The 24407-nt window shown below is 56.0% G+C and overlaps 1 protein-coding gene across 1 annotated transcript in view; it reads left to right on the top strand.

Moving 5' to 3' along the window:
- Nucleotides 1–24407, top strand: part of CELSR1 (cadherin EGF LAG seven-pass G-type receptor 1) — a 168162-nt gene that overhangs the window by 63226 nt on the left and 80529 nt on the right. Inside the window, exons 2-3 of the mRNA XM_077169185.1 lie at nucleotides 779–1417; nucleotides 21905–22127. Coding sequence (XP_077025300.1) covers nucleotides 779–1417; nucleotides 21905–22127 — 862 coding nt within the window. The remainder of the gene's footprint in view (nucleotides 1–778; nucleotides 1418–21904; nucleotides 22128–24407) is intronic.

Genomic DNA, 24407 nt, shown 5'->3' with positions numbered 1-24407 from the left:
TGCTGTACCAGGCCTGGGCTCTGGAGGTCACCACAGCTATCGCCGGGGGAGGCCCTGGGCAGCCCCCTGCATGTCTCTATTGCTAGGTCTAGAATGGATGGCAGGTTCAACTCCAACCACATTAATGTGTCCTTTTTGGTCTTATAATCCTAAGCTCCTCATGCCATGATTTTGTTCTGCTTGTGTGGCCTGAAATGCAAGGTCTCTTGCACATGTCCGTGTAAGGTGGTGTTTGTCCAGCGTGCCCTATGCGCTGGCATGGAAAGACCAGCAGGACATAGCTAAGAGAACAAAACCATGAAACTACCAGGGGAGCGTAGGCCAAGCCCTTCCTGGGGGCCTAGGAGGGAGGTCACGCCCTCAAGACCCGCAGTGGGTCTTGAGCTGAACTGGGCAGGACAGGAGGTGATTTAGAGGGACAGCAAGAAAGTTGAGGAGACAGTGGGAGAATGGGAGAATCACCTGGTGGCTAGAACAGGTGCAGAAGAGGCGGAACCCAGGCTCGGGGTCCTCACAGGTCTGGAGTAAAGCATAAGGGGTGGGGTCCCCTGAGTGGTGGGGGCTGATGAACCCCGTGGCTGCTGGCTCCCTACGGGGCTGCCGGGGGAGCCGCCGAGGGCCTCCGAGCACTGGATGGCGTGCCTGGGGCCATCCTTCAGGAAGCCAGGGGTGGGCATTCTCCAGGGGCGTGCATGGAGAAGGGGCTCTGAGGCTGGTGTAGGGGTCGGACTGCGCCCAGCAGCAGCCAGGTGACCCAAGCCCCCTTGTGTCTCCACAGACGGCCTCCACAGCGTCACGGCCCTGTGCACCCTGCGCGTCACCATCATCACAGACGACATGCTGACCAACAGCATCACCGTCCGGCTGGAGAACATGTCCCAGGAGAAGTTCCTGTCACCGCTGCTGTCGCTGTTCGTGGAGGCTGTGGCCACGGTGCTGTCCACCCCCCAGGACCACGTCTTCGTCTTCAACATCCAGAACGACACGGACGTCCGCGCCAACATCCTGAACGTGACCTTCTCGGCCCTGCCGCGTGGTGGCGCCCGCGGCCAGTTCCTGCCGTCCGAGGACCTGCAGGAGCGCATCTACCTGAACCGCTCGCTGCTGACCTCCATCGCTGCCCAGCGCGTGCTGCCCTTCGACGACAACATCTGCCTGCGGGAGCCCTGCGAGAACTACATGAAGTGCGTCTCCGTGCTCCGGTTCGACAGCTCGGCGCCCTTCATCAGCTCCACCACCGTGCTCTTCCGGCCCATCCACCCCATCAACGGCCTGCGCTGCCGCTGCCCGCCCGGCTTCACCGGCGACTACTGCGAGACCGAGATTGACCTCTGCTACTCCAGCCCCTGCGGTGCCCACGGCCAGTGTCGCAGCCGTGAGGGCGGCTACAGCTGCGAGTGCTTCGAGGACTACACCGGTAGGTGTCCCCAGGCATTCCCCCGCGGGCCCTGAGGGGCTGGCTCTGGCTGGGGGTGGCCCCTGCTCGCACCTTGGAGGGTTTCTGGCTGCCTCCTCTGCCACTCCCCTCCTGGGATGGTGGGCAGAGGGCGGGTGCCGGGCCCAGGTGTCACTTCCTTGCACCAAACATCATTTCAGAGGTGACATTTTCTTGACACACAGGTGGGATCTGCTTCCTTCCGGGCCGTACCCTGAGGTCTTGTTCACCTCCCTGATGCCACTCACGTCCCCTTCTTTATGGGGACAGTTGGGGCAAGAGAACAGCATGAGAGCCACTTAAAAAACCCAGTCGCGTGAAATGCATGTGCTGCTTTTCAGTGGCTTTGAACTGAAAACACTTTATTCCGGGTTTCAAGTTTAATTTGTTCATGGCACACACCACGTGAATAGACCAGAAACTGTTAATCCTTCAGGGTCTTGGAAGACTGCTCTTTTGTGTCCCCTGTTGTCACCGTAGAGCTCAGTCATCTTTCCCATCTTGGAAGATGCGCTCACATTAAGATATCCTGGCCAAACCACAAGAAGGGGATAAAGTTCAACTTCCCCATTTGGAGAATCCCTCATATTCTCACAAGCAGTGGGGACAACCAGGTCAATAAGCCGAGCCTTCAATCTTGGGGTTTGTTGGTATGAAACTTAACCCCTCAAAGGATAGGCTAAACCTACTTAAAATTATGCCCAAGAGTCACCCCCAGACAACCTCTTTTGTTGCTCAGATGTGGCCTCTCTCTCTCAGCCAACACAACAAGCAACTCGCCACTCTCCCCCTTTCTATGTGGGACATGACTCCCAGGGGTGTGGACCTTCCTGGCAATGTGGGACAGAAACCCTAGAATGAGCTGGTACTAAGCATTAAGGGATTGAGAAAACCTTCACGACCGAGAGGGGAAGACAGAAATGAGACAAAATAAAGTGTCAATGGCTGAGAGATTCCTAACAGGGTCGAGAGGTTATCCTAGAGGTTATATTTATGCATTATACAGATATCACCTTGTTAGGTTAATGTGTATTAGGCCAAAGGGAAGTGCCTGAAGCTGCAGAGCTGTGTTCCAGTAACCATGTTTCTTGGAGATGGTAATATGATGATACAGCTTTTGCAATGTGACTGTGTGATTGTGAAAACCTTCTGTCTGATGCTCCTTTTATCTGTGATGTGGACAGATAAGTAAAGCATTTGAATTAAAAACAGACAAATAATAGGGGGAACAAATGTTAAAATTAAAAAAAAAATGGGTAGATGGGGGAAAAAAAGATATCCTGGCCAATCAGAAAGGTGAATGGTGCCGATGTGGCTGATAGTTGCTTTTAAGAAGAAAGCTGAGTGCACATTGTCTGTGTCCCCACTGCATGTCCTTGCCTGTGGCATAGAATTATGGCCCATCCAAAAAGTAAGTTTACTATGGTTCTGATTGTGAAGGGTCCGCCTTTTCCAGAAGCTGTCAGGGGGGTTAGGTAGGACGCGGTTTGTACTGGGGACAGCTGAGGTTCCCACACGGCCTGCGTCCTCGCTTAGTCTGGGAACTTGGACCTGCTGGGGTGGGGAGGCTCACTCAGCACCCACACCGGTTGATCACACTTATAGCAAGGGCTTGAAGTCTTGGCAAGTGTGTATCAGGCAGGAAGATTGAGCAGAGCCAGGTGGGGTGGGCGCAGAGATGGAGAAAGTCTTTGCATCCCAGGAGAGGAGAGACTACCCAAGAGAAGGGTTTGGCGTCCTGGCGAGGAGGGTGGGAGCCCTGGGCCTGAGTGTCTGAGCACCAGCTGACCTTGCTTCTACCCGCTGTCCTGGTGGGGGTGGAGGGTGGGGAGTGCAGAGACGTGTTGGGATCGCCTCCCCCTGCCCCACACTGTTCTTTGCACTCCCTTCCGCCTGCTGTGACCCCCTCCCTGTCAGTCTCTGGCTGGCTCCGGGGTTGCCCGCCCCATGGTCTTGCCGAGTATTTGTCCTAAATCCCTGCCACTCCGGGGTTTGGTAGTGGGCATGGGGGGAGCAGAAGCATCCGAGTCCCCCCACCCCTGCCGGCCCACCCCTGGGTTGGCGGGTGATGCTCTGGTTGGTGGGGGGGAGACCTGGGTAGTGTCTGCTTCCTTGGGCTCCCCTCTGCCTCTGAGCTGTGTGGAAACCCGTCCCGTGCCAGCTGCAGATACCCTTTCCTTTCCTCGTGGGGCTTTCCTCTCTGGCGTCTCTGCAGGGTCTGGTCAGGCATCCCAGCCACCTGGGAGAATGGGCATCCTCTCCTGGTGGGGAGGCAATGGTGGGGAGTGGGTGCCCCTGCCCCATTCCCCTCTTTTTGCCATGTGGCCTGGGGGTGGGTGTGCTTCTGTGGCCTCAGCCCCGGGAAGCTAGTGCACACTTGTCCCCCTCTTCCCATGGTGCCCACTGCCAGGCCACTGCACCCAGTCAGACCACCCTCTGCCCGGTCGGGTGGTGACGCGAGGTCTTTGGCGCCTTCAGCCCTCTCATCGGTCCATAGCATTACACAGGGCAGCCCGAACTGGGAGTTCAGGGGAGGCCCCCCAACTCTGACGGCTTGGTCTGCTCACACCTGGGATATGAGCACCATCAAGGATTGTGGGGGGAAGCCTGAGGGCAGGGGTCTGCTGTGGCTAGCGGAGACACTAGGCCCATGTACACCGGAGACAGGTGAGCCCAGGTCCTGGGAAAGCATGGCCCGGTGAGTCCTCTCTGCAGATGGACCTGTGCGGCTGGTGCCGACGTCCTCTGTAGGCCTCAGATCTTGTTTTCACCATGACAGTCATTTTTAGAAAATAATTACTGGGGCTTGGCAAAGCCCGTCATCCCCAGCAGGACCCGGTGAGATGTGAAGTTGGCAGGAAGCTCATCTGAACCTCTTGGGGCACTGAGGTTGTCCTGTTTTTCCCTAAGATAAGACTAAGTAAGGCTGATTATCTTGACTCCTTCCCGCTTCCTCGCTCCTTCCTTCCTTCCCTTTGAAGCTCTCCTCATGCGTAGGCGTAATTGAGCTCATTTATTCGTGATGAAAGGGGCTCTGTCGTCGCGGGGGTCGCGTTACTTGCTCCCGTAAGCCGAGCCCTGGGGCCTCCTGGTCACGAAGCTGGACTGGACCCTAGAACCCGCTGCGGCTTCCTGTGTCGTTGGACAGGAGACGCCAGGCAGCCCAGAGAGGGTCTCCGGATGAAAGAAGCTATCAGTGAATTTCAGGAAAAGGCCTGAACAGTCTGTTGCTAGAAAAAGTACTCCTGAGCTCTCCTGTGTCGCGAGAATGAATTTTGGCCCCTGCGAAGAGTCCGGGTCCCCAGTACACATGGGGTCCCCGCTTCTTGCAGGGAGTTGGTGCCCGCCTGTCTCGGTGTGTCCTCGCGAACAGAGCCCAGCTTCGGAGGGCGGTCGGGCTGGTGACTAGTCCTTCTCTCTGGAAGGGACAGGGAGGGCAGACACAAGGCATTAGTGTTTTGGATGTTTTTTTTTTCTTTTGGGTGGTACATGATCTGGAATTTAACTCGGGGTCTTCCACATGGCAGTCAAGAATCCTACCACTGAACTTGCACCACCCTTTTTTTAGATGTTTTTTGAGGGTTTTCGCTCTGTGTCCAACATCGTCCCAGTTTCCTGCTCAGTTCAGCAGATGTTACTGGACAAGTGCCATGCATATGCTCCCTTTTTTCCCTGGGTTTCCAGCCACTCGGTCTTTCATTTTGCAAACAGTGTAGCTTTGGGTTTTGTAAGGTCCTAGAGGATATGGATCTGGGGTCCAGACTCTGATGTCCTTTTGATTCCGACACAGTCGCCGACTTGACCATCTCCCTGCTTTGCCCCTGTCATCCGTTCACCCCAGTCCATCGTCACTTGTTGCCTTTGGAGCCCAGCTCGGCTGCCCCCTCCCGAGGGAGGTTTCCCAGCCTCCTCACACGGGGTCCTGCGCGCCCTCCCTGACTCGGGCAGGCTCAGCCTCTCCCACTGGGTGACTCGCATGTGTTCACCCCATGTCACCCCCCACAGTGGCAGCTGCTCTGGCCAGCGTCACATTATGTGAGTTTCTCACTTAACCACCTGCTGGCTCCGGGGTTGTCCCTGTTTTACAGATGAGAAAACTGATGTCTGGAACCTTCAGGTGCTTTGCCCAGCGGCTTTTGGCCAGCGGTGATTCTGGGCAATGTCCATAGGCATTTTGGTTGTCACAGCTGGTGTGGGTGCCGCTGGCATCTGGCAGGTAGAGGTCAGGGGTGCTGCTCAACCCGGCAGTGCTTGTGTCTCTCCCACCATAAGAATCACCCCTCCCCACATGTCGGGGTGCTCAGATCAGGGGCCTGTGGTGCAGGCTCATGGCTGGGAGTGGCGATGTCAGGATTCGAACCCAGTGCCCTGGCCCCGAGCCCAGACTCCCATTGGACTTCCCACCCGTGAATGCAGGTGGACTGGCTGTATGGACCAGTCCACCTGCTCTCTTTCCAACTTCCTTTGGCAGTTTTTTTATTTTTTTAATTTAATCAAGGTGGTGAAAAAGATTGAAAGTATATAGAAGAATTAACATGATTTAAAAAAGGCATGTTATTTTTAAAGTGAGGCATTGTCTAAAATGATAAGGGAGGAGATGGTCAACACACATGTATCAGTAAGTATATTGGTCTGGTAAGGTATAGGAACTTTGTCATCTAGACGGATTACTCAGATGCTTAAAAACATTTATAACTTCTCACTAACAGTGAATAAATAATCCAAGAAAAGATTTTGTCATTTTAACAAAGTGAAAACCAAATTCTTGTTTCACATGAAGATGCATCTGATAAGAAAACTATTAAAAGTCTTTTAAACTATAAAATCTTAGTCAACCTTAACCACAGCCAATAAAATTCACTCTCAGCAAGACTTCTACTACTTTCTATATCCATCGATTTTGTCCTATACATTCCTGTTTCTTATTCTGCAGCAGTTATTTTACTTTAGGGGAAAAAGTACCCTCTTTTTCCTTAACAGAAACACTTCCTGCATACTTTACATATTTAAATTACCAAAAAAGATCTTGAAATCAGCCTTCAAGCCAACATCCTACAAAACATAATTCTTTTTTTGTGAAAAATAACATATATACAAAAAAGCAAAACATTTCAAAGCACATTGCAACAATTAGTTTTAGAACAGATTTCAGAGTTTGGTATGGGTTACCATTCCAGAATTTTTGGTTTTTACTTCTGGGTGCTCTAAGATGCTGGAAGCTAAAATAAATATTAATATCATGATTCAGCAGCCATACTAGTTTGTTAAACCCTACCTTCTCTGTACAACTCCACCAATGATCTGTCTCCCACTCTTTAGGGGTATTTGGGCTGTGCCCATTCTAGCTTTTTCATGTTGGAAGGGGCTGTCGATAATATGGGAAGGGGGATGAAGCTAAGTTGGTGTTCTGGAGAGGCTGCATTTCAGGACTTACCTGATCCAGGAGCCTCCAGTCCAGAGGCTGTAGGTTCCTGGAAAGTAAACTTAGTACATGGAACCTTTGTAGAATCTTATATATTGCCCTAGGTGTTTTTCAAGATTGTCTGGAATGGTTTTGGCAAATTACGATCGGTAGCAATGTCTAACTGAAGCTTGCATGAGTGACCTCCTGAGTAGCCTCTCAAATCTATTTGAAGTTTCTTATCCACTGAAACCTCATTAGTTACACTTCTTTTCCGTCTTTTGGTCAGGATGTCAGTGTTGATCCCATGGTGCCAGGGCTGGATTCATCCCTGGGAGTCGTCTCCCACGTCACCAGGGAGACTTTCACCCCATGGATGTCGTGTCTCATGTAATGGGGAGGGCTCATGTAATGGTTTCACTTGCTGAGTTGGGTTTAGAGAGAGAGAGGCTACATCTGAGCAACAAAAGACGTCCTCCAGAAGTAACTCTTAGGCATGCCTATAGGTAGTCTAAGCTTCTCTACTACCCACATAAGCTTCACAAGAGCAAGCCTCAAAATAAAGGGCTTGGGAGTCCCTAATGCTTGACACAGTATGTGGGATTTCCCTGGTGGTAAAGTTTAATAGTTGCATATTTTTTCTCCCATCCCTCAAGGAACTTTGCCAGTACTTTTGGATAATTTGCTTAATATACTCTGGGACATCCCAGAGTTTGTAATCCAGGCATTATATTAAGCTATACAGATTAGCGGCCCTCATTCTTTTTCTGGCTCCCTGTGTTTGGATTTAAATGCTCTGTCCAGGCAGGTTAGCAATGTTTTGTAAAGTGGCTTCCGTGTACTGGGCCCACAGGATTCAGAGATGCCATGTGACAGAGATGCCATGTGACAGAGATGCCATGTGACAAGGCTGGGGCCAGCGGTGGGGCCCTGAGCAAGCTCTGCTCCTCCCCAGTGAGGAATGAGACCTAGTCAAGCTGCCCTCGACCAACAGGGAGCCTTAGGGCTCAGTTTTGCATTCAGGGTCCTTGTCACCTCCTGATGTGTTCCCTCCCTAATTAAATGACATGCCCCCACTCGTTAGTAATGTGGCATACTCTCTAAGGCTTCGGGTGAGCGTGGCTCTGGCCCGGGTCATAGCCTTTTTGGTGTGTTCTCATTTATTCCTGCTGCAACCCCTGGAAATGCAAACACCTGTTCTCCCAATTTAACTGATGGGGACCTGGAGGGGGCGAGGGAGTGGGTGAGGGAGTGGGTATCCCACCCAAGGCTCTGGCTCCCAGGCCTGACACATGGAGCCCATGTGGCCGGGCCGGGTTTAAATGTCCCCTGTAGGACCAGCTGCTGCCCTCAGCTCCAGCCACCTCTGCCTAGCCCACTCCACCACTCAGTGTGGTCAGAACCAATTCCAGATGCCCCGCTCTGACCCTGCTCTCTCTCCCCATGTGCCCCGCCCTGGCGTGCTCAGGGGAGACTGTAGATACCCCATCCCTTCCTCTCATCTGGTCTGTCGGCAAGTTCTGATAGCTCTGCCTCCAGGACCCACCCCCGTCTCTCTTGGTTTGGGCATCAAGCCTTCTCGCTCCTATTTCTGTTCTTCCAGGCCTGGAGCATCCTGAAAGCAGGTGAGCTGGGCTGCATTGAGGCCATGCCTGGGACCCCCGGGACCCCAGTTCTATAAAGGCCCGGGCTCAGTGCCTGTGGGTCCGGGTGTCTCCAAGTCCTGTGCTCCGAGCTATGCACCCCTTGCTTGCACATCAGGCCATGCTGCCTTCTGGAAACACACCAGCCCCTCTCCCATTGGCCCTAGTGCCTTAATGCTCTCTCCCCCAGGCCTCCCTCAGTGTCACCTCCTCGCCGAAGCTTCCCCTGTCCCCTTGGCCCTGTGCGGCCCACGGCCTTCCCTGCTGCTTGGGGGAAGCTGCATTTGTCTGGAGTTGGTGACTCCACCCCTCACTCTGCCCTGGGTCCGGATGTCTGTGCCTCACCCTACCTCCAGAGCCCTCGTGGTGCTGGGCATACAGCAGGCGCTTATAAATGCCCGGCAGATAAGAAGGGACCAGGGGCTGAGCATCCTGCTCCTCCATGGAGTTGAGAGAAGATGTCCTCTAGGGGGTCTGGCTCATTCCACATTGCGGTCAGAGTAAGTGCCCCAGCCCAGCACATCCCAGAGACCAGAGAACATGCCAGACAGAAGGTTTGCCCCGGTTTTTTTTAGGTGCATAGTCTGGGAATCGACCCCGGGTCTCCTGCATTTGCCATGGGTCTTAATTAGGGACTTGTGGACAGGAGGATGACTCTTCCCAATGGCAGTGGTTGGAAATGGAAGTCTGCACTCTGCCCAGAGCCAAGAGGGAGGGGCAGGAGTCCGGGGTGGGGGTGGGGCGTGTGGCTTTTAGGGTTCAGAGCCCTGTGAGATTTGATTGAGGGGGGTGGAATCTTACATTCTTTGACCATCAGCATCTGCCTGGTCCTGCAGGTGGCTGGGTGACTTGCTTTCAAAATGCAGGAGGGATGGAGGCCTGGGCCTGTGTCCCTACAGAAAGGCTGCATTGTATTTGTCCGCAGTGGGGACAGGCCAGGGCTCCCCACGAAGCCACGCTGCCCAGCATGTCTTCCCTGGCCCTGCCTGTGGAAGCCCTGACCTGTTTCCTGACTCCTGCTGGCATGAGTGCTGGCAGAGCACCCGGGTGTAGGGCTCACCTCGTCGTACCACTGTGCCTGGTCCACGGCTCCCCCACGGCTCCCAGCCTGCCTTTGGAGCGTGTGGCCTTGCACGTGTGGGTGCCTCTCTGCCTGGTGGAGAACTCAGAGCTGGTGATTGTCCACCCCAGACTGTTGGGGAGCCTGTGCTTGGAAGGATCTGCGGGCCACTGGGCCATGCAGTCAGAGTGTGTTTCAGCGGACCAGGGGCAGCCGTCCTCCCACCGCAGTGGTGCCTGAAATATGCGATGTCGCTGGGCCCCAGTGCCCGTGCTGACAAACACCACAGAGTGATGGGTGTTCCCCAACAGGATGTGATGGGTGCTCCTCAGCAGGGATAGCAGATGCTCCCCAGCAGGGGGTGACAGGATGTTCCCCAGCACAGTGTGATGGGGTGCTCCCCTGCATGGGTGGCAGGTTCTCCCTAGGGTGGGATTTCACAGGTTTGGAAATCACCGGATTAGCAACCGCTTGGAAGCGCCGATGTGACATTGGCTTCTGAGCTGTGTACCATGTCGCCTAGGATGACGGGCAGTCCCAGGTATCCCCTGGGAGGGTCTCCCCCAGTCCAAGGATCCTAACTGTCCCCTGGGAGGGCCTCTCTGGGTCTGGGGATGAGACCAGAGAAGTTCTTGTCATAAAAATCGAATGACCTTTTCTGCTCATAAGGAAAACTTTAAAGTCAAATCTGCCACTCACTGTGGCTGAGTTTTATCTCGAGCTTTATCAGGGTAATAGTGTCTCCCTCAGTGTGTGATTTTCTCAAGTGCTAAGTGAGCCTAAGCTGAGATTCCTGCATTTCCACACAGGTTGAAAATTCTCAGTGCATTCCAAGCTGTGTTGTCACCCGGGGTGGAGGGGGTGTGTGGGACACTCATTTAACAGGACACATAGGTGGCCACATTTCACTCCAGCCTACACGGTGAGAATTCCACTTGGAAGCAGTCAGAGTAAATTGAAATCAGTCCTTAAACTGGAGAGTTAATTATCGTGCCAAGTGAACGTAAGTTATATAGCCTATAATTAAAATCTCAAACAAAGCAGAAGCACAGTCCTTTCTTAGAAAAGTATACTTTTCAGGTATTCAGGATTTTTTCAAGCCTTTCTCTCTTTGGCTCCTGACCCATCTGTGATGTGTGGCTCCTTCTATAGCTTCTTATGGTTGTAAAAGTCTGCGTTTCTCCTGTCTGTTACTGGAATGCCAAGGTGCCTTTGCATTCTGGGTGGTTTTGTTTTCCATTAAAACCAGGTACCGAGAAAACCTGGTGTGGCAAAGTTTAGCCAGCTGTCTCCTCCTTAGAGTTAGCACCCTTCTCCTCTGGCCTGGGAGCCTGTGCACGAACTGGTCAGCCTCAGGGGTCCCCAGCAGTGGGACGGCAAGGACACTCATCATGCCAACTGTGTAGACCCTGGAGTCCCCGGCAGTGATGGGGTCACTTCTTGTCCATATGCTTGTCGAGTGCCAGCTGAGGCTGGGGGTGCCTGGATGGAGCCCAGTCTCTGTGGTTTGCTTTCCTTCTCCAAGATCTAAGCTGTCAGCTGTCAGGTGAGTCGGCTTGGCCAGGCACAGGTGTGGGTCAGCGAGGTGGAGGTTCAGCCCAAGCACGCGAGACGTGCAGGCAACGCTCGCTGTCGTCCGCAGTGGCCTCATGGTCACAGAAGAGACGAGGCCCCTGCCCCATGCTGGCCCTGGTTTCTCTCTCTGTGGGTTGCATGTGTGCATGTACTTTCAGGGAACAACCGCGTCTGCAGAAGGAGCTGGAACCCAGGCTCCGTGAGAGCAAGTCCAGACTGAATTTGTTTTCATTTGCTGCTGTAACAAGCTGCCCCAAAATGAGTGGCTTGCAACAACCCACGTTTTTGTTCTTGTATAGTTCTGGAAATTAGACGTCCTAAAACCAAGGTGTCACCAGGGCTGTTTCCTTCTGAAGGTTTCAGGGAAGAACCATTTCCTTGCCTTTTCCAGCTTCTAGAGGCTGCCCACACTGTGGCCCCCCAGCCACCCACCCATCACTCCAGCCTCTGGCTTCTGTTCTGTCATCGCAGCAACTGCCTCCGACCCTCCTGCCTCCTACTTGTAGGGACCTGATGGCCACATGGGGTCCACGGGGGTCAGCCAGGAAAGTGTCCCACTGCAGACTCTTACTCCCATCTGCAGGTTCCCCTCTGCCATGGACCACAGTGTGGTCACAGGTCCTGGGGACTAGGACCCTGTGTTAGTTAGATTCAGTTGTCAGCTTGGCCAGGTGAGCATACCTAGTTCTGTTGCTGCGGACACAAACCAATGGTACGTGAATCTCATCTGTTGCTAATTACATCTGCAGTCGGCTAGGAGGCGTGTCTGCTCCAATGAGTGACATTTGACTTAATTGGCTGGTGCTTAAATGAGAGAACGCAACAGCCTAAGCAACTCGGCGGCGTTCCTCATCTCAGCACTAGCAGCTCAGCCCAGGCCTTTGGAGATGCAGAAAGAAGTCACCCCAGGGAAGGTTGTTGGAACCCAGGGGCCTGGAGAGAAGACCAGCAGAGACATCCTGTGCCTTCCACGTAAGAAATAACCTCAGTGGAAAGTTAGCTGCCTTTCCTCTGAAGAACCAACAAAATAAATCCCCTTTTATTAAAAGCCAATCCATCTCTGGTGTGTTGCATTCTGGCAGCTAGCAAACCAGAACAGACCCAGACATCTGTGGGGCCATAGTTCTGCTGATCCCCCTCCCCCGTATGCCCCAGAACCTGGCATTTGCTCGTGCTCAGTAAATATTAGCAGAAGGCTTGGCAGTGGGCCTTTCCCTCAGGTGCCACGGGGAGGAGTGGGCTGTCCCTAGCTCCCCCTGGATTTGTGGACCACAGCTGGTTGGGGTTTGCTAGGGGAGCCCCCTTTGAGCCCCTGACCTGAGAGCAGTGGCCCTGATGGCTTCTCCTGCACCTTCCTGCTGGGAAGGTGCTGGAAAGGGCAGCCCCCTTGTGGGCCCCCCTCTCCTTAACCCTTTCCTGATGCAGATGGACGAAGGTATCTGGTCCTGCTGCCAGGGACCTGGGCCTGTTTTCATTGCAGTCTCTGGCCTCCAGGGTGGCATTTGCGAGTGAGGCTCATTGATGGGGCTGGGTGTAGCTGGGGGATGAGGTGTTTGTTATAATGTGGGCGATTGGACCGGTCCCCATGGTCCCGACTCCAAGTAATGAGTAAAGAGTAAGTGCTGCTGCTTCTGGATGTTGGTTGGTCCCAAGGAACGGTCTCTTCTCTCCTACACCCACGTGGGATGGGGGCTTGGAACCATCGGCATGGCCGGCCGCTGTTTGTCACAGATCAGTGAGTTAGTGAGCTTCCCCATGGCTTTTGGACACTGCAGTTTGAGGTTTGGCCCGGTTTCCATGGAGACTGGTTGAGTGCTGGATCTGCCCCGCCAGCTCTGTCTCTGGCTCCAGCCCTCCCTGCACACAGCTGCCCCGTGGATTGCCCAGCCACGGACTCTTTCCCCTGCTTGCAGGGCAGTGACCTAAATGCTGAGCTGGGCATCCCATCCTCCCCCGTGGCCTGGTGTGGTCTAGTCTTGTATGAGTCCTCTCTCCGTGGCCTACAATGGCATGGGTGTCTCCCCGTGGCCTGGGGGTGGCTGGGCCAGCCCCTGCTCATTTCCCTGTTGAGGTTGCTGAGCGCTTGGCCTGGGCCAGGCCCTGCAGCCCCCTGCCCCTGGTGCTGGGTGAGGCCCTCCCACCCATACTCTCGTGTGCTGCCTTCCCAGGTCACCCTTGCTCCCACACTCAAGTGCCCCCTGCCCACTCAGCCTACCACCAGTCCGGTACCAAGATGCTGTTTGGAGCTGGCCCTGGGGATGAGCAGGCAGGCGTTTGTAGGTCCTAGTGGCTTTCCCACACTGGGGAGCACTCCCTGGATGGGGTTGGGGGGATATCCCCATGGTCCCCTGAGAAAGGCCAGGGGCAGGAGCCTTGGTTCGAAGGAATCTGCTTTGTTCTGTTTGCTATACTCGCCCCCTCCTGGGAGGGCAGCGTCTCGTGGGATACTGGGGGCTGTGTGGGATCTCCATGAACCCCCTTGCTCAAGCATCCCCCCCATGTGTGCAGCAACGGTGAGGGCCTCTGGGGGTGCTCTATTTGGTTTGGACTTCAGGGAATACTGCCCCTTAGAGCCCACCTGTGCTCCTGGCTGGGCCTACAGATGTCGCACCCCCAGGTCTCCCACCGCTGCTGGCCAGGGGTGCAAGAGGGCACAGAGGTGGGAGCTGCTGGGAGGTGTGAGGGCTGCTGTGCTGTGCTGTGGGGCGGTCCCCAGGAAAGGGTGTCTGCTTGCTGAGGCTGTTCACCTGATGGATTTAGGGTGCCTGTTTCCTGGGGCAGGTGCAACATAGGACGGTACACTGCTGGGGGGCCACAGCAACAGATGTCCATTCCCTCCCAGTCCTGGGGCTGGGGGCTGAAGTCCTGGTGTGGGCAGGGCCGTGCACCTCCGGGGCTCTGGGGAGGGTCCTTCCTGGCTTCCGGGAGCCAGAAACCCTCGGTGTCCCTCTCCCTCAGCGCCCTTCCCCCTCATTTCCCCTCCCCCTCCATGCCCCCTCCCCTCCGTTCCCCTCACCCCCTCCACACCCCCTCCACCTCCCCTCCATGCCCCCTTCCCCTCCACACCCCCTACCTCCTGCGTTCACATGAATACCCACGGGATCATGCAGCACCAGCTCCCACCCATCCCCTCCCTGCAGCACAGCTTTTACTCCGTGCAGAAACACTGGCATGACTTGAATCTTTTTGGTGGTTTGGCTGTTTTCTTGGGCCTCTACCTGTACAGGGGCGCTGAGGAGAGAGTGCGCCTTTGCTGAAAGGCCGGTGCCTGCCCAGCCCTTGGGCGTTTGAGCTCCTTGGGGTTTGGCAAGGTGCCCACCCCCTTAATCTGTCGGTGACTCTGCAGGAAAAGCCACAGCAGCGCATAACCCAGGAATCACTTCACGTTGGCACTGGAATGTGTTCTTTATACTTTTGAAATGGGTGTGTCTGGAGTGCCGAGGGTCTGCTGCCCAGGACACAATAGTAGAGTATCCCTGAGAAGGCCCCGCCAGGGTGCCCCGCTGTGCCTAGCTCCTTTCTGCTTCCTGCTTCCCTCCCACCAGGGCCCTCCCACCCCAGCCAGTGCCCCCTTCCCGGGCAGGGCGGACAGGTATCTGGGTGCTGCCGAGGCTCTTCCTGGTGGCTGAGCCAGGTGGTGGGAGGGGGCCAGCCGCTGGGGGGGCTCGGGGTGCTGGTGTGGGGAGGTGAGAAAGTCAAACAGAGCCAGGAGCCGGGAGAGGAGCGGGGGGGTGCTGTGGGGAGGACAACAGTAGCACTAGGGAGTAATGAAGCAGCCCCCACATGACTGTCGCTCTGCTCAGAGTTTTACAAAACAAGCTCAAGGCACCTTGACATTGGCCTGGGGGTGTGCCCTGCCTCTGGGGAGCTGGGCCGCTGGGGAGACCAGGGGCCCTGGGCAGGCACTTGCAGAGACCACACAGCCTATGGGGACTTGGAGGTCTTGCCCAGCACCCCCATCTCGTGGGTGAGTGGCGAGCGGGCAGTGCTGAGCCTCACACTCATTTCTTGATTCACTGGGTAGCCCCTGTGTTCCTGCTCCCAAGATTGCCCCTCCCAGCCCCTCCTAGAGACCCCTGGCTGGGGCTCCCGGTCCCGTGAAGGAGGCGATGCTGGCTCTCAGCTCTGGGCCAGTCCCATTGAGCTCTGCATGGATAGGAAGGCAGAGCTGGGTTCAAGGGTCTCCTGCCCTGGGGCTGGTGACCCCGGAAGCCCCTGGAAGCCCCCAGAAGAGGCAGGGGCCTCACCAGAAATGGATCTCCCTGCACCCAGGCCATGGCCACCTGGCTCTTCTCCTGCATGTCGTCATGCCTGGCCGGTGTGGGACGGGAGGACACGGCTTCCTCCTTCCTCCTCACCCCCCTGACCTGCAGTGGAGCTAGGTTTGAGGAAGCCTCCGAGCAACCTGCTGTGCATTTCAGACAGCGTAGCTGGGCGGCTGCCCTGGGAGGCGTGTGTGGACTTTGCAGAGGTCCCTGGCCAAGCCCTGGGGGCAGCCTGTGGGAGGGCACCAGACCTTTCCCAGGCCACGCCCGCTCATCCAGAACCTCTGTGCTCCATGGCCTCACCACCTTTAAAGAAGAAGGGGGACATTTTTTAAAAAGTATTTTTTTATTGTAAAATATAACATACATACAAAGCAAAGGAAAATAAGCAGTAATTTTCAAAGCACACTTCAACAGGTGGCTACAGAACGGATCCCACAGTTTGTCAAGGGCTGCCATTCCACCATCTCAGAATTTTCCTCCCAGCTGCTCCCAAACACTGGAGGGCCAGAAGGAATATTAATATAGTGATTCAGCAGCCATACTGATTTGTTAAATCCCATTTTGTCTGTTATACTCCTCCTTTCTCCTTTAGTCCTTCTCCCAGTCTATAGGGATCTTTGGGCAATGCCCGTGCTGACTTTTTCATGTTGAGAAGAGGTGTGCACGCTAAAGGATAGGGGGATGCGATTGCTAATATTGGAGAGGCTGGTCCCTCTGGTTTCAGGACTTATCTGAACTAGGAACCTTCTGGAAATTACAGGTTCCAGGAGAGCAAACAGTGCATAAGGTCTTTATAGAGTCTCAGTTTGAGCCCTAGATGTTCTTAGGAGTCGACAGGCGTGATGCTGGTTGGGGTTTAGCAGGCCGTGGCGGTCAGCACTAGCTAACTGACCCTTGCATAAAAGTAGCCTCCAGATTAGCGTCTCGACTCCATTTGAGAAGGGGGGCACTTTGAACTGTAAAATTAATTCTTCCCGCGTTACATCAACACATTTCATACCTTATTTGAATCGAGTATGTGGATGATGTGGCTTTATGAGCGTGTGGAGTAAAGGGAAGCATTAATCATCGGCTTGGAACCAGAGGGAATGCTAGTGTCGTCTGACTTCATGTCACAAGCATTCATGGAGGACCTGCCATGTGCCAGGCATCCGCTGGGGCTACACAGGGTCTTTCTTGGGCATCCGCTTTACGTAGCCCCCAAATAGACCCTGCCTCACCCTCACAGGGCCTCGGGGGGACATTTTTTTTTAAATATTTTTGTTGTAAAATATAACATACAAAGCAACAGGTGTATGTTAACAGGTCGTTAACAGGTGACCCAACCTCAGGCGGATGGGAACCAGGTCGCTGTCCAGAGAGGGGGGTTCTGGGCGGGTAGACGGGCTTGCTGAGCCTGGGATGCTGCGACAGAGGTCAGGAGGGTGGGGCGCCTGGCACAGGGCACACTCTGGGGGGCTGCCATGTGCCATGTATGTTCATTTACCGTCCAGTCGTCCTGTGGCCCTGGGAGGAGGGAGACCTGCGGCCCCCATGAGTGGGTGCAGGGCGGGCAGTGGGCATGGCCGGGCACGTGGCTGAGGCAGCCCCCAGCAGCATAGACTCTCCGTGGGGCAGTGGGGAGTGACCTGCGATGAGCTCATCCATTAAGTGAAGGACGGGCATTTGTAAGGCGATGGGCAAGGGGTGGGTGCAGGAGACCTCTGGGGAGGCCTCCGTGGTCCCATGGGGAGTTCTGCATGGACTGGGGATGGCGGTGGCAGTGGAGCTGCCCCTGGGGCTCCAGGTGACTGTGGGAGACACTGGTAAGGGGAAGGGGGACGGGGCGTGGCTCCAGACCCTGCCTGCCTCGCTGCATGGATGACGAGACCCCATCCCCAGTTAGGGGGGCCCCGGAGCGGCCGGGGCCTGGGTGTGCAGTGGAGGCTGGGGCAGCTGGCCTGGCCAGGGCTGCATGAGGCTGCGAGGTTGTGGAAGGAGTGGGCCCTGAGGGCAGAGGGGCCAGGCAGTTCCCGGAGCCCCGGGGTTCATGCACAGGGTGCCCCACTGCCTCCTCTCGGGGCGCGCTGCTGCAGACATAGAGCTCTGCCACGCTTGTGGTTTTCAAGCAGACAGCTGGGGCCACCCACTGGAAAGGAAAATGAAAACTTCGCGGTGAACCCGAGCAGCCAGCTTCGTGGGCACGCCGTTTTATTCGCAACATACTTAAAACAGCAAGCTCTTCCAAGGAGGGGCAGAAAGAAGCCTACCTAGTATTCGTTTGGGGCCTTCGGTGGAAGCCCAGCTCTGCAGGGCAGCTCCCGTATCCCTGGTGCGTCCCCAAGGCCGTGGGTGCTGGCCGCTGTTGAGGGGCGGCTCTGCGTTTTTATCGTTTTCGCTCCCGTCGGGAGGATGTGGTTTCCCTCTTGCCGCTGACAGCCATGTTTGGGGGCAGGAGCAGCAGGACCTAGCCGGTCAGGAGGCATCGTCCGCTCCGGGTTTCGGCCCTCCGAGAACTCAGAACGCGCCTTGATCTGGAAATGGAATCAGATGTGATTCATTAAGGAGCTCAAGATGAAACTGTCCTGAACATTGGGAGGCCCTGAAAGCCCCAGTGCTGTTCTTATAGGAAGGGGGGGTTTAGGCACAGAGGGGGTCCCCAGGTGAGGGTGGAGGCGGGCAGTGGGGGTACGGGCACGGCCTGGATGTGGGCCTGTGGCCTCAGAGCCATATTTCCATGCCTTACATCCCAGGACCCTGTCACCGGAGCCCTGGAAAGCTCAGCTTCGAACGTCCCAGAGCTAGGGCGCTTTCCTTTCCTCGCTGAGCCCGTGGCCACCTCTGAGAGGGGACCCTCTGTCCCGTGAGGCCAGGAAGGAGAGTCCTTGGGCCCTTGGGAAGGACGTGGCCTGTGTGGGCTCCCCCAAGACAGGAACAGGTGGGATTGGGCAGCAGTCCTGGGGGACAGGCGGGGGCAGGCTTCACTCTTGTCCGCGGTGGACATTTGGATACCCTGGCAGAGTTCACCAAACCAGAACCGGCCTGGCCCTTTCCACGGTACGCCCCCTTCTCTTCCCTGTCCCTCTCTGGTCACCCCTCCCCTGGGCGTGAGGGCCTTGGGGGTGCCCTGCCTGGGGGGCCAGTGCTGCAGGAAGGGGCAGGAGAGACACCCACTGTGACCAGACCCCGTCCCGTGCACAGCCCCAGGAGCAGAAGTCAGGTCTCTGCGTCATCATGACATTTGGTGAGACCTGGGAGATTTCAGCTGTCCGCCTGGCTTTCTGTGGCACACATGCCGTCTCCTCGGGTGCTTCAGCCTTGGGACCGAGGCCCGGAGCCACCTGGGGAAGTAGAGGGAAATGCAGATTATTCACAAGCCGTGTTTGCTTCTGGTGGTCGCAGTGCTGACTGCAACTCAGTTCCGTCTATTCCTCAAAAATAAGCTCGTTTTAGGCAAGTGATTGAATGGGGGTCCTTGAGCGAACCAGTCATGGAGCTCACTGTGCCAGGGGGGCTTCCCTGAGAAGGGGGCCCTGGTGCCCCGAGGTCTGTGTGCAGGGTGGTCACAGCCCAGGCTTGGCTGAGCCCAGGCCACTGTGTCCCCTCCAGCCCGTCATTGGAGGCGAGACTTTGGGCAAGGAGCTTTTGGGGCTGGGGGCAAAGCAGGTCTCAGGTGTGTGGTGCCAACAGCCGCGTGCAGAGCTTGGAGGAGCAAGTTCCTTGCCCCAGAGGGGCTACTGGGCAGGTACCATGGCCCTACCCTCAACTGCACCCCGTTTATTTATCTTTTAAAAAAATTGGTAATAACATTTAATCTCTTTGACATCCAGTCTGTTTAAATTCCAGTTATCTCACATCATATATGTATTTTTTTTGTTATTTGGTGTGTTCATTTCCTGGGGCTGCCATAAATGTTCCCACACGCTGGGTTATGTAGAACCACAGAAATTTATTCTCTCCCAGCTCCTGACACTGGAAATCCAAAATCCAGATGTGGCAGGGCCGTGCCCCCTCTGGAACCTGCGGGCAGCCTCCTTCCTGGGCTCTTCCTGTGACCGGGGGTGGCTGACCCCCTCTGCTGTTCCCTGGCTTGTAGCTCGTTACACCAACCTCTGCCTCTCCCTGTGCACGTGTCTGTGTCCAGACGGTCTCGCTTACAGGGGCAGCAGTCGTGGGATCGGGGGCCCCGTCCCCTCCCGTGTGGCCATATCGTAACTTGATTCTGTCTCCAAGACCCTCTTTCCGATCCCATTCACGGGGGCCGGTGCGGAGGACTGTTTGGGGGCGCCACTCAACCCCCACAACTGGGAACCCAGATAGACTCCACGGAGCTCTGCCACTGCCCGCCGAACCCCCACCACCCCAGCCATCCCAGTTCCGGCCTCACTGATCAGCTCGGGAAGTGTCTTCCGCGAGACCCTGGCCTAGGCCTCCGAGGACCGTCATATCCTGGGGACTCTGGTGGCTTCTGGGCCCCGGGAGGAACAAGAGTCCAGGCTGCCCTCCTCCCTGCACATGTGACCTCACACCCAGGCCCGCCGATTTCCACACACCCTAAGACCTTCAAGTTCCTGCTCCATCTCTTTAGACCCATCTTTAAAGATCCCAAAAGCACCCGATGCCATGAAGGGAAAATCGACCTGTATTCCTGTTTGCAGCTATAAAATGTCTTTGTGGCTCCAGACGCATCGGCCAGATTAGAAGTTAAACATTAAATGGGGGGGAATTGCCAGAGAGATTGCAGAGGATAGTTTACAAGGAACTTGTGTGAAACAGTGAGAGCAAGAACAATAACCTGGTAGAGAAATGAGCAGAGAGAGGAGTTACCAGGCAGCTCAGTGCAAAGGAAAAATAAATCACCAATAAAATGTGAAAAGACGCTGAACCCCATCTTAAAGAAATGCAAATGGCAAGCATCTTTGAGCAACAGCTTATCATTTTTGAGAAATGCAAAATATTTTAAAGAGCAGTAATCCCTAGTATTGGTGAGGATTGGGGACAAAACACTCTCCTGCACATAGATTGGAGTGTGAATTTGTGCAATCTTTGGGAGGGCTGTCTGGAAACATCCATTATATCTCAGCATGTAAATGACGTGCATATATATATATATATCTGAGTTGGCCAGGTTAGGAGTCTTCTCTACAGAGAGATTGTAAAAACACACCAAGGTTTATATACAAGGGTGTTTATTGCAAATCATTTGCACGTTATTTGCAGTAAAAGAAGCCTATAAACAGCTGCAGGTCCATCAATAATAGAGTAAGAAACAAGGGGCTTGAATTTTGATGCACTCCTCTCATGGAAGAGTATGAGAAGAATGAAGCGGCGCTTCCATATGCTGGTTGGATGTGAGCAGGAGCTAGCAGTGAGGAAAGAAGGCAGGGGCCTGGACAGCGTGTGTGGGTGGCCTGCCCACTTTAGGTTTTTCCCCCCTGAAAATTGTGGATGATTTTTACTCTTCATGCTGTGCTTTCTGTCCACCTGAATTTTTTTGTATGTGCATATAATACTTTTATCTTAAGATGCATTAAACAATTTTGCTGGTATCTGGGGGATTTTCTGGTTGTTAGAAGGCCTGGTGATCCGCAGCTCTTGGGGGAGCTCTGTCCAAGGAGGAGGGGACGGGGCCCTGGGTGGGCTGATGTGGGATCTGTTATCGGGTCCCTCGTCCCCACCTGGAGGTGCAAGGACCACTCTGCAAACGGCACCGCTGACCTGGCAGGCAGTCAACAGGCGCTGCTCGGGACCGACTGGGGCTGAGTGCCACCTCCCTTCACCTTGGGGGAGACCTTTTCCCTGTTGGCACGTGCAGTGCCTGCCCAGGGGGCCTGGCTCCTGCAATCCTTTGCTGAGGGAGCCTCGGGGTGAGGGGTGAGGGGTGACCAGCTGTGGGCCCCCTGCCCAGCCTCTCAGGGACAGCTTCTGGAGGGGTGACAGGAGGGGTGTGGCCCTGGGAAGGATGTCAGGGCCTGTGGTCCCTGTCCTGGGCAAGCTCACAGGTTGGCGAGAGGGACAGATGCGTGCCAGGTAGGGGAATGGGGTGGGGGGCGCAGGCACAGCAGAGGCCGCCAAGGAGGTGGCCCTCAGCCTGTCTGATCACAGTGTGTTCCAGAGCCTCTAGCAGGCCTGGCTGTGCTCGGCTGTGCTTGGCCACCTCCTTCCAGTGGGGTGCTCGGGGTGGGATTGGACGCCAAGACGTGGCCCTGGTTTCTTTACCTCCCTGGGATACGAGGGGCCTGGAAGGCCGTGGATGGGGGTGGACAGCTGCCATGTTCTATCGCAGGGTCCCTCCTGGACCCAGGGACCATCCTCCAGCAGGCTGACCCGGTTTCTGTCTGTCCAGCATCCTGAGGCCGCACATGGGGGCTGGGAAGGGACAGGCAGGGCCTGAGCATGCTGGGAGCTTCCAGCCTCGCAGCCCACTCACCCAGCCTCCTGTCTTCTCTCCACAGCAGAGGACAGCTCACGCTTTTCCAGGGGTCGCTGGGAGCTCGCTGGCTCCTTTTTGGCCCCCCGTAACCAGCTGTCTCCCCCCTCCAGGAGAGCACTGCGAGGTGAACACGCGCTCCGGCCGCTGTGCCAGCGGCGTGTGCAGAAACGGAGGCACCTGTGTGAACCTGCTCATCGGCGGCTTCCACTGTGTGTGCCCCCCCGGCGAGTACGAGCGTCCCTACTGCGAGGTGACGGCCCGCAGCTTCCCGCCCCAGTCCTTCGTGACTTTCCGCGGCTTGCGGCAGCGCTTCCACTTCACCATCGCCCTCACGTAAGCGCGTCCCGGGCCGGGCGCCGTGGCGGTGTCCCTGACAGCCGCACTCCGTCGCCGGGGCCCGGGCCGGCTGGGAGGGTCTGCCAGTGCTGGCCGTGGGAGCGACGGCGTAACCTGCGGGGCCCCTCCACAGTGAAAGTGTTTAAAAGCTGTTTAGAATTTCAAGGCAGGACAAAAGAGCACAAAACGAAGCTCTGGGTCCTGTCGGGTCGTGGAGCTGGCGCTGCCTGTCCTGGGTGCTGCCGCTTGCCAGTATGCAGCACCTCCGACCTCTGGGGGGCTGGAGGTGAAAGGGCCCTGGGCTTGGGGGGTGAGGCAGACCCAGGTTCAGCTCCTGCTCTGCCACAGTGAGCGGGGTGTGGCCGAGGGCAGCCCCTTTCAAGACTGCTATCTTGGTCTGTAACACGAAGCTGCAGCCTCTTGAGGGTTATTTTATTTTTCCATCTTAAACCTGAAAAAATTTAGATTTAATTTAACTTTCATCAATCTGTCGTTTCCATTGAAAAGTCTTTTGGGGGCTTACTCTGTAGAGCGGGGTGTACTTTATGTCTGGGTATCTGGGACCCATAGCTGAAGCTGGATCCTCTGAGGAGCACGGGGGCCCTGTGCTCTCCTTCGCAGGCCCCTCCAGCCCTGCTCCTCTGGCTGAACGGCCCCTTGAAGCTCCAGACCTCTCAGGACTGGACGGAGCTCCTCCCCTGAAGGGTGTGTGGTGCAGTGCAGGCTGGCCTCAGAGAGCGCTGGGGGTGCTGCACCCTGGGTGGTCCCTGAGCAGGGCCTGGGCCCAGACTCCTGGGTCTTCCAGGCATTGCCCACCTACTGCCTTTCAGTGCCACTGAACTGCGAGCGTGGACAGGCTGCTCAGGCAAAGCTCTGGATGGCAGGTCCCCGTGGGCACACTGGGAGCAGGGAAGGGGGGCCGCAGCTATGCCCTTTTGTTGGCTGCAGTTATGCTGGAATTGTGCCTGCAGGGTGGGAGGCCAGCGGACACTGGCTGAGATTCGAGCACCCAGTGCATGGGAAATGCTCCAGGCAGTGGCGCTGTATCATCTGTGCCTCTGGTCCTTGGAATCTCAAGGTCCAGTGGGAGGACCCTGAAGTTGCTCCCGGGATAGGACGCCACTGACCCTCCAGAGCTAGAGGTGGGAGCTGGAGAGGGGCCGTTCTTTTCTCCAAGTCCCAGCACTGTGCCCATAGAATCACAGAATCCAGCTGCATGGGGCGCATGCCCTTAAATGGCATGCATTTAGACGTGCAGGCATCTCCACCTGGGCATCCCACGTGTGTCTCGCATGCCCCAGTCCAGGGTTGCCCGCCTTCTTTGTCCCTGTCCCTTGGGCCCTGGGGCCAGCGACACTGCCACTGACCCAGGCCATGGCCCTGTCGATTTTAACCTTCTCTCCCCTGCCCCTTGTCTTGGGCCTCTCCCTCTACTCCCTCTCTCCTCCCAGTCCCCATCATGGCCCGGCTGCCGCCATTGCTCACCTGCATGACACCTGCGTGATAGCCTCATTCTGGTGTGCTCTATAGCCTGAGTCTAGGCCTCTTCTGCTGACCCCCCTGTCCCCAGCAGTGGAACCCTGTCCTGTGGTCACTCGGCCCTCCTCCTTGCTCTCTGGACCTGACCTTTCCAGGCCCCTGTGCAGGCTGTTTCCCTCCCCCATCCCCCACCCCAATTCCTGGGGTCAGCCCCCGGCGTGGGCAGGGTGACAGTGAAATGCTGTTGGGTGGCCACTATGGCAAGCTCGTGCACTGCCTTCCAGACGGTGGCCTCCCTGCTGGCAGGGGTTCTGTCTGCCCCTGGTGACCCCACGAGGGCTCAGACCGGGTACTCTGACTAATACGTGTAATACGTGGTAGCTTGACTCACAGGAGGATTTTCTGCATCTTGGTTTTAATCTTTTGGTTCTAAACTGGTTCTCTGCCAGTTCGTGGCCAGGGAGTGGTGGACCCCTGCCAGACCTCTCCATCCTGACTTTCCTGGGTGTTAAGGTTCTAGCATGCTGAAGTCTCCAAAGCAGATGTGGTTTTTGAAGCCATTAGATAAATCCCATGGGCTGGCGGAGTCACTCCCCGCTTCAAGCTTCTGGGAGGTAGCAGGTGCTGAGACCAGGCGCTGCCTCGGCCTCTGGCCTCGGCTCATAGGGACTGTCCACCGCTGTGCCCAGCTCCCTCTGGGCACCCGGAGGTTTGCGAGTGACTGGCTGGGGGTTCTGTGCCAACAAGTCTTCAGTGCCCACTGCTCCCAGCACTGTGGCCCCCAAGATGCCCATTCGG

This window comes from Tamandua tetradactyla, chromosome 7, assembly GCF_023851605.1.
Source record: "Tamandua tetradactyla isolate mTamTet1 chromosome 7, mTamTet1.pri, whole genome shotgun sequence".
NCBI lineage: Eukaryota > Metazoa > Chordata > Mammalia > Pilosa > Myrmecophagidae > Tamandua > Tamandua tetradactyla.
Note: the sequence above shows the minus strand (reverse complement) of the source record. Positions and strands in the feature narration are given on the sequence as shown.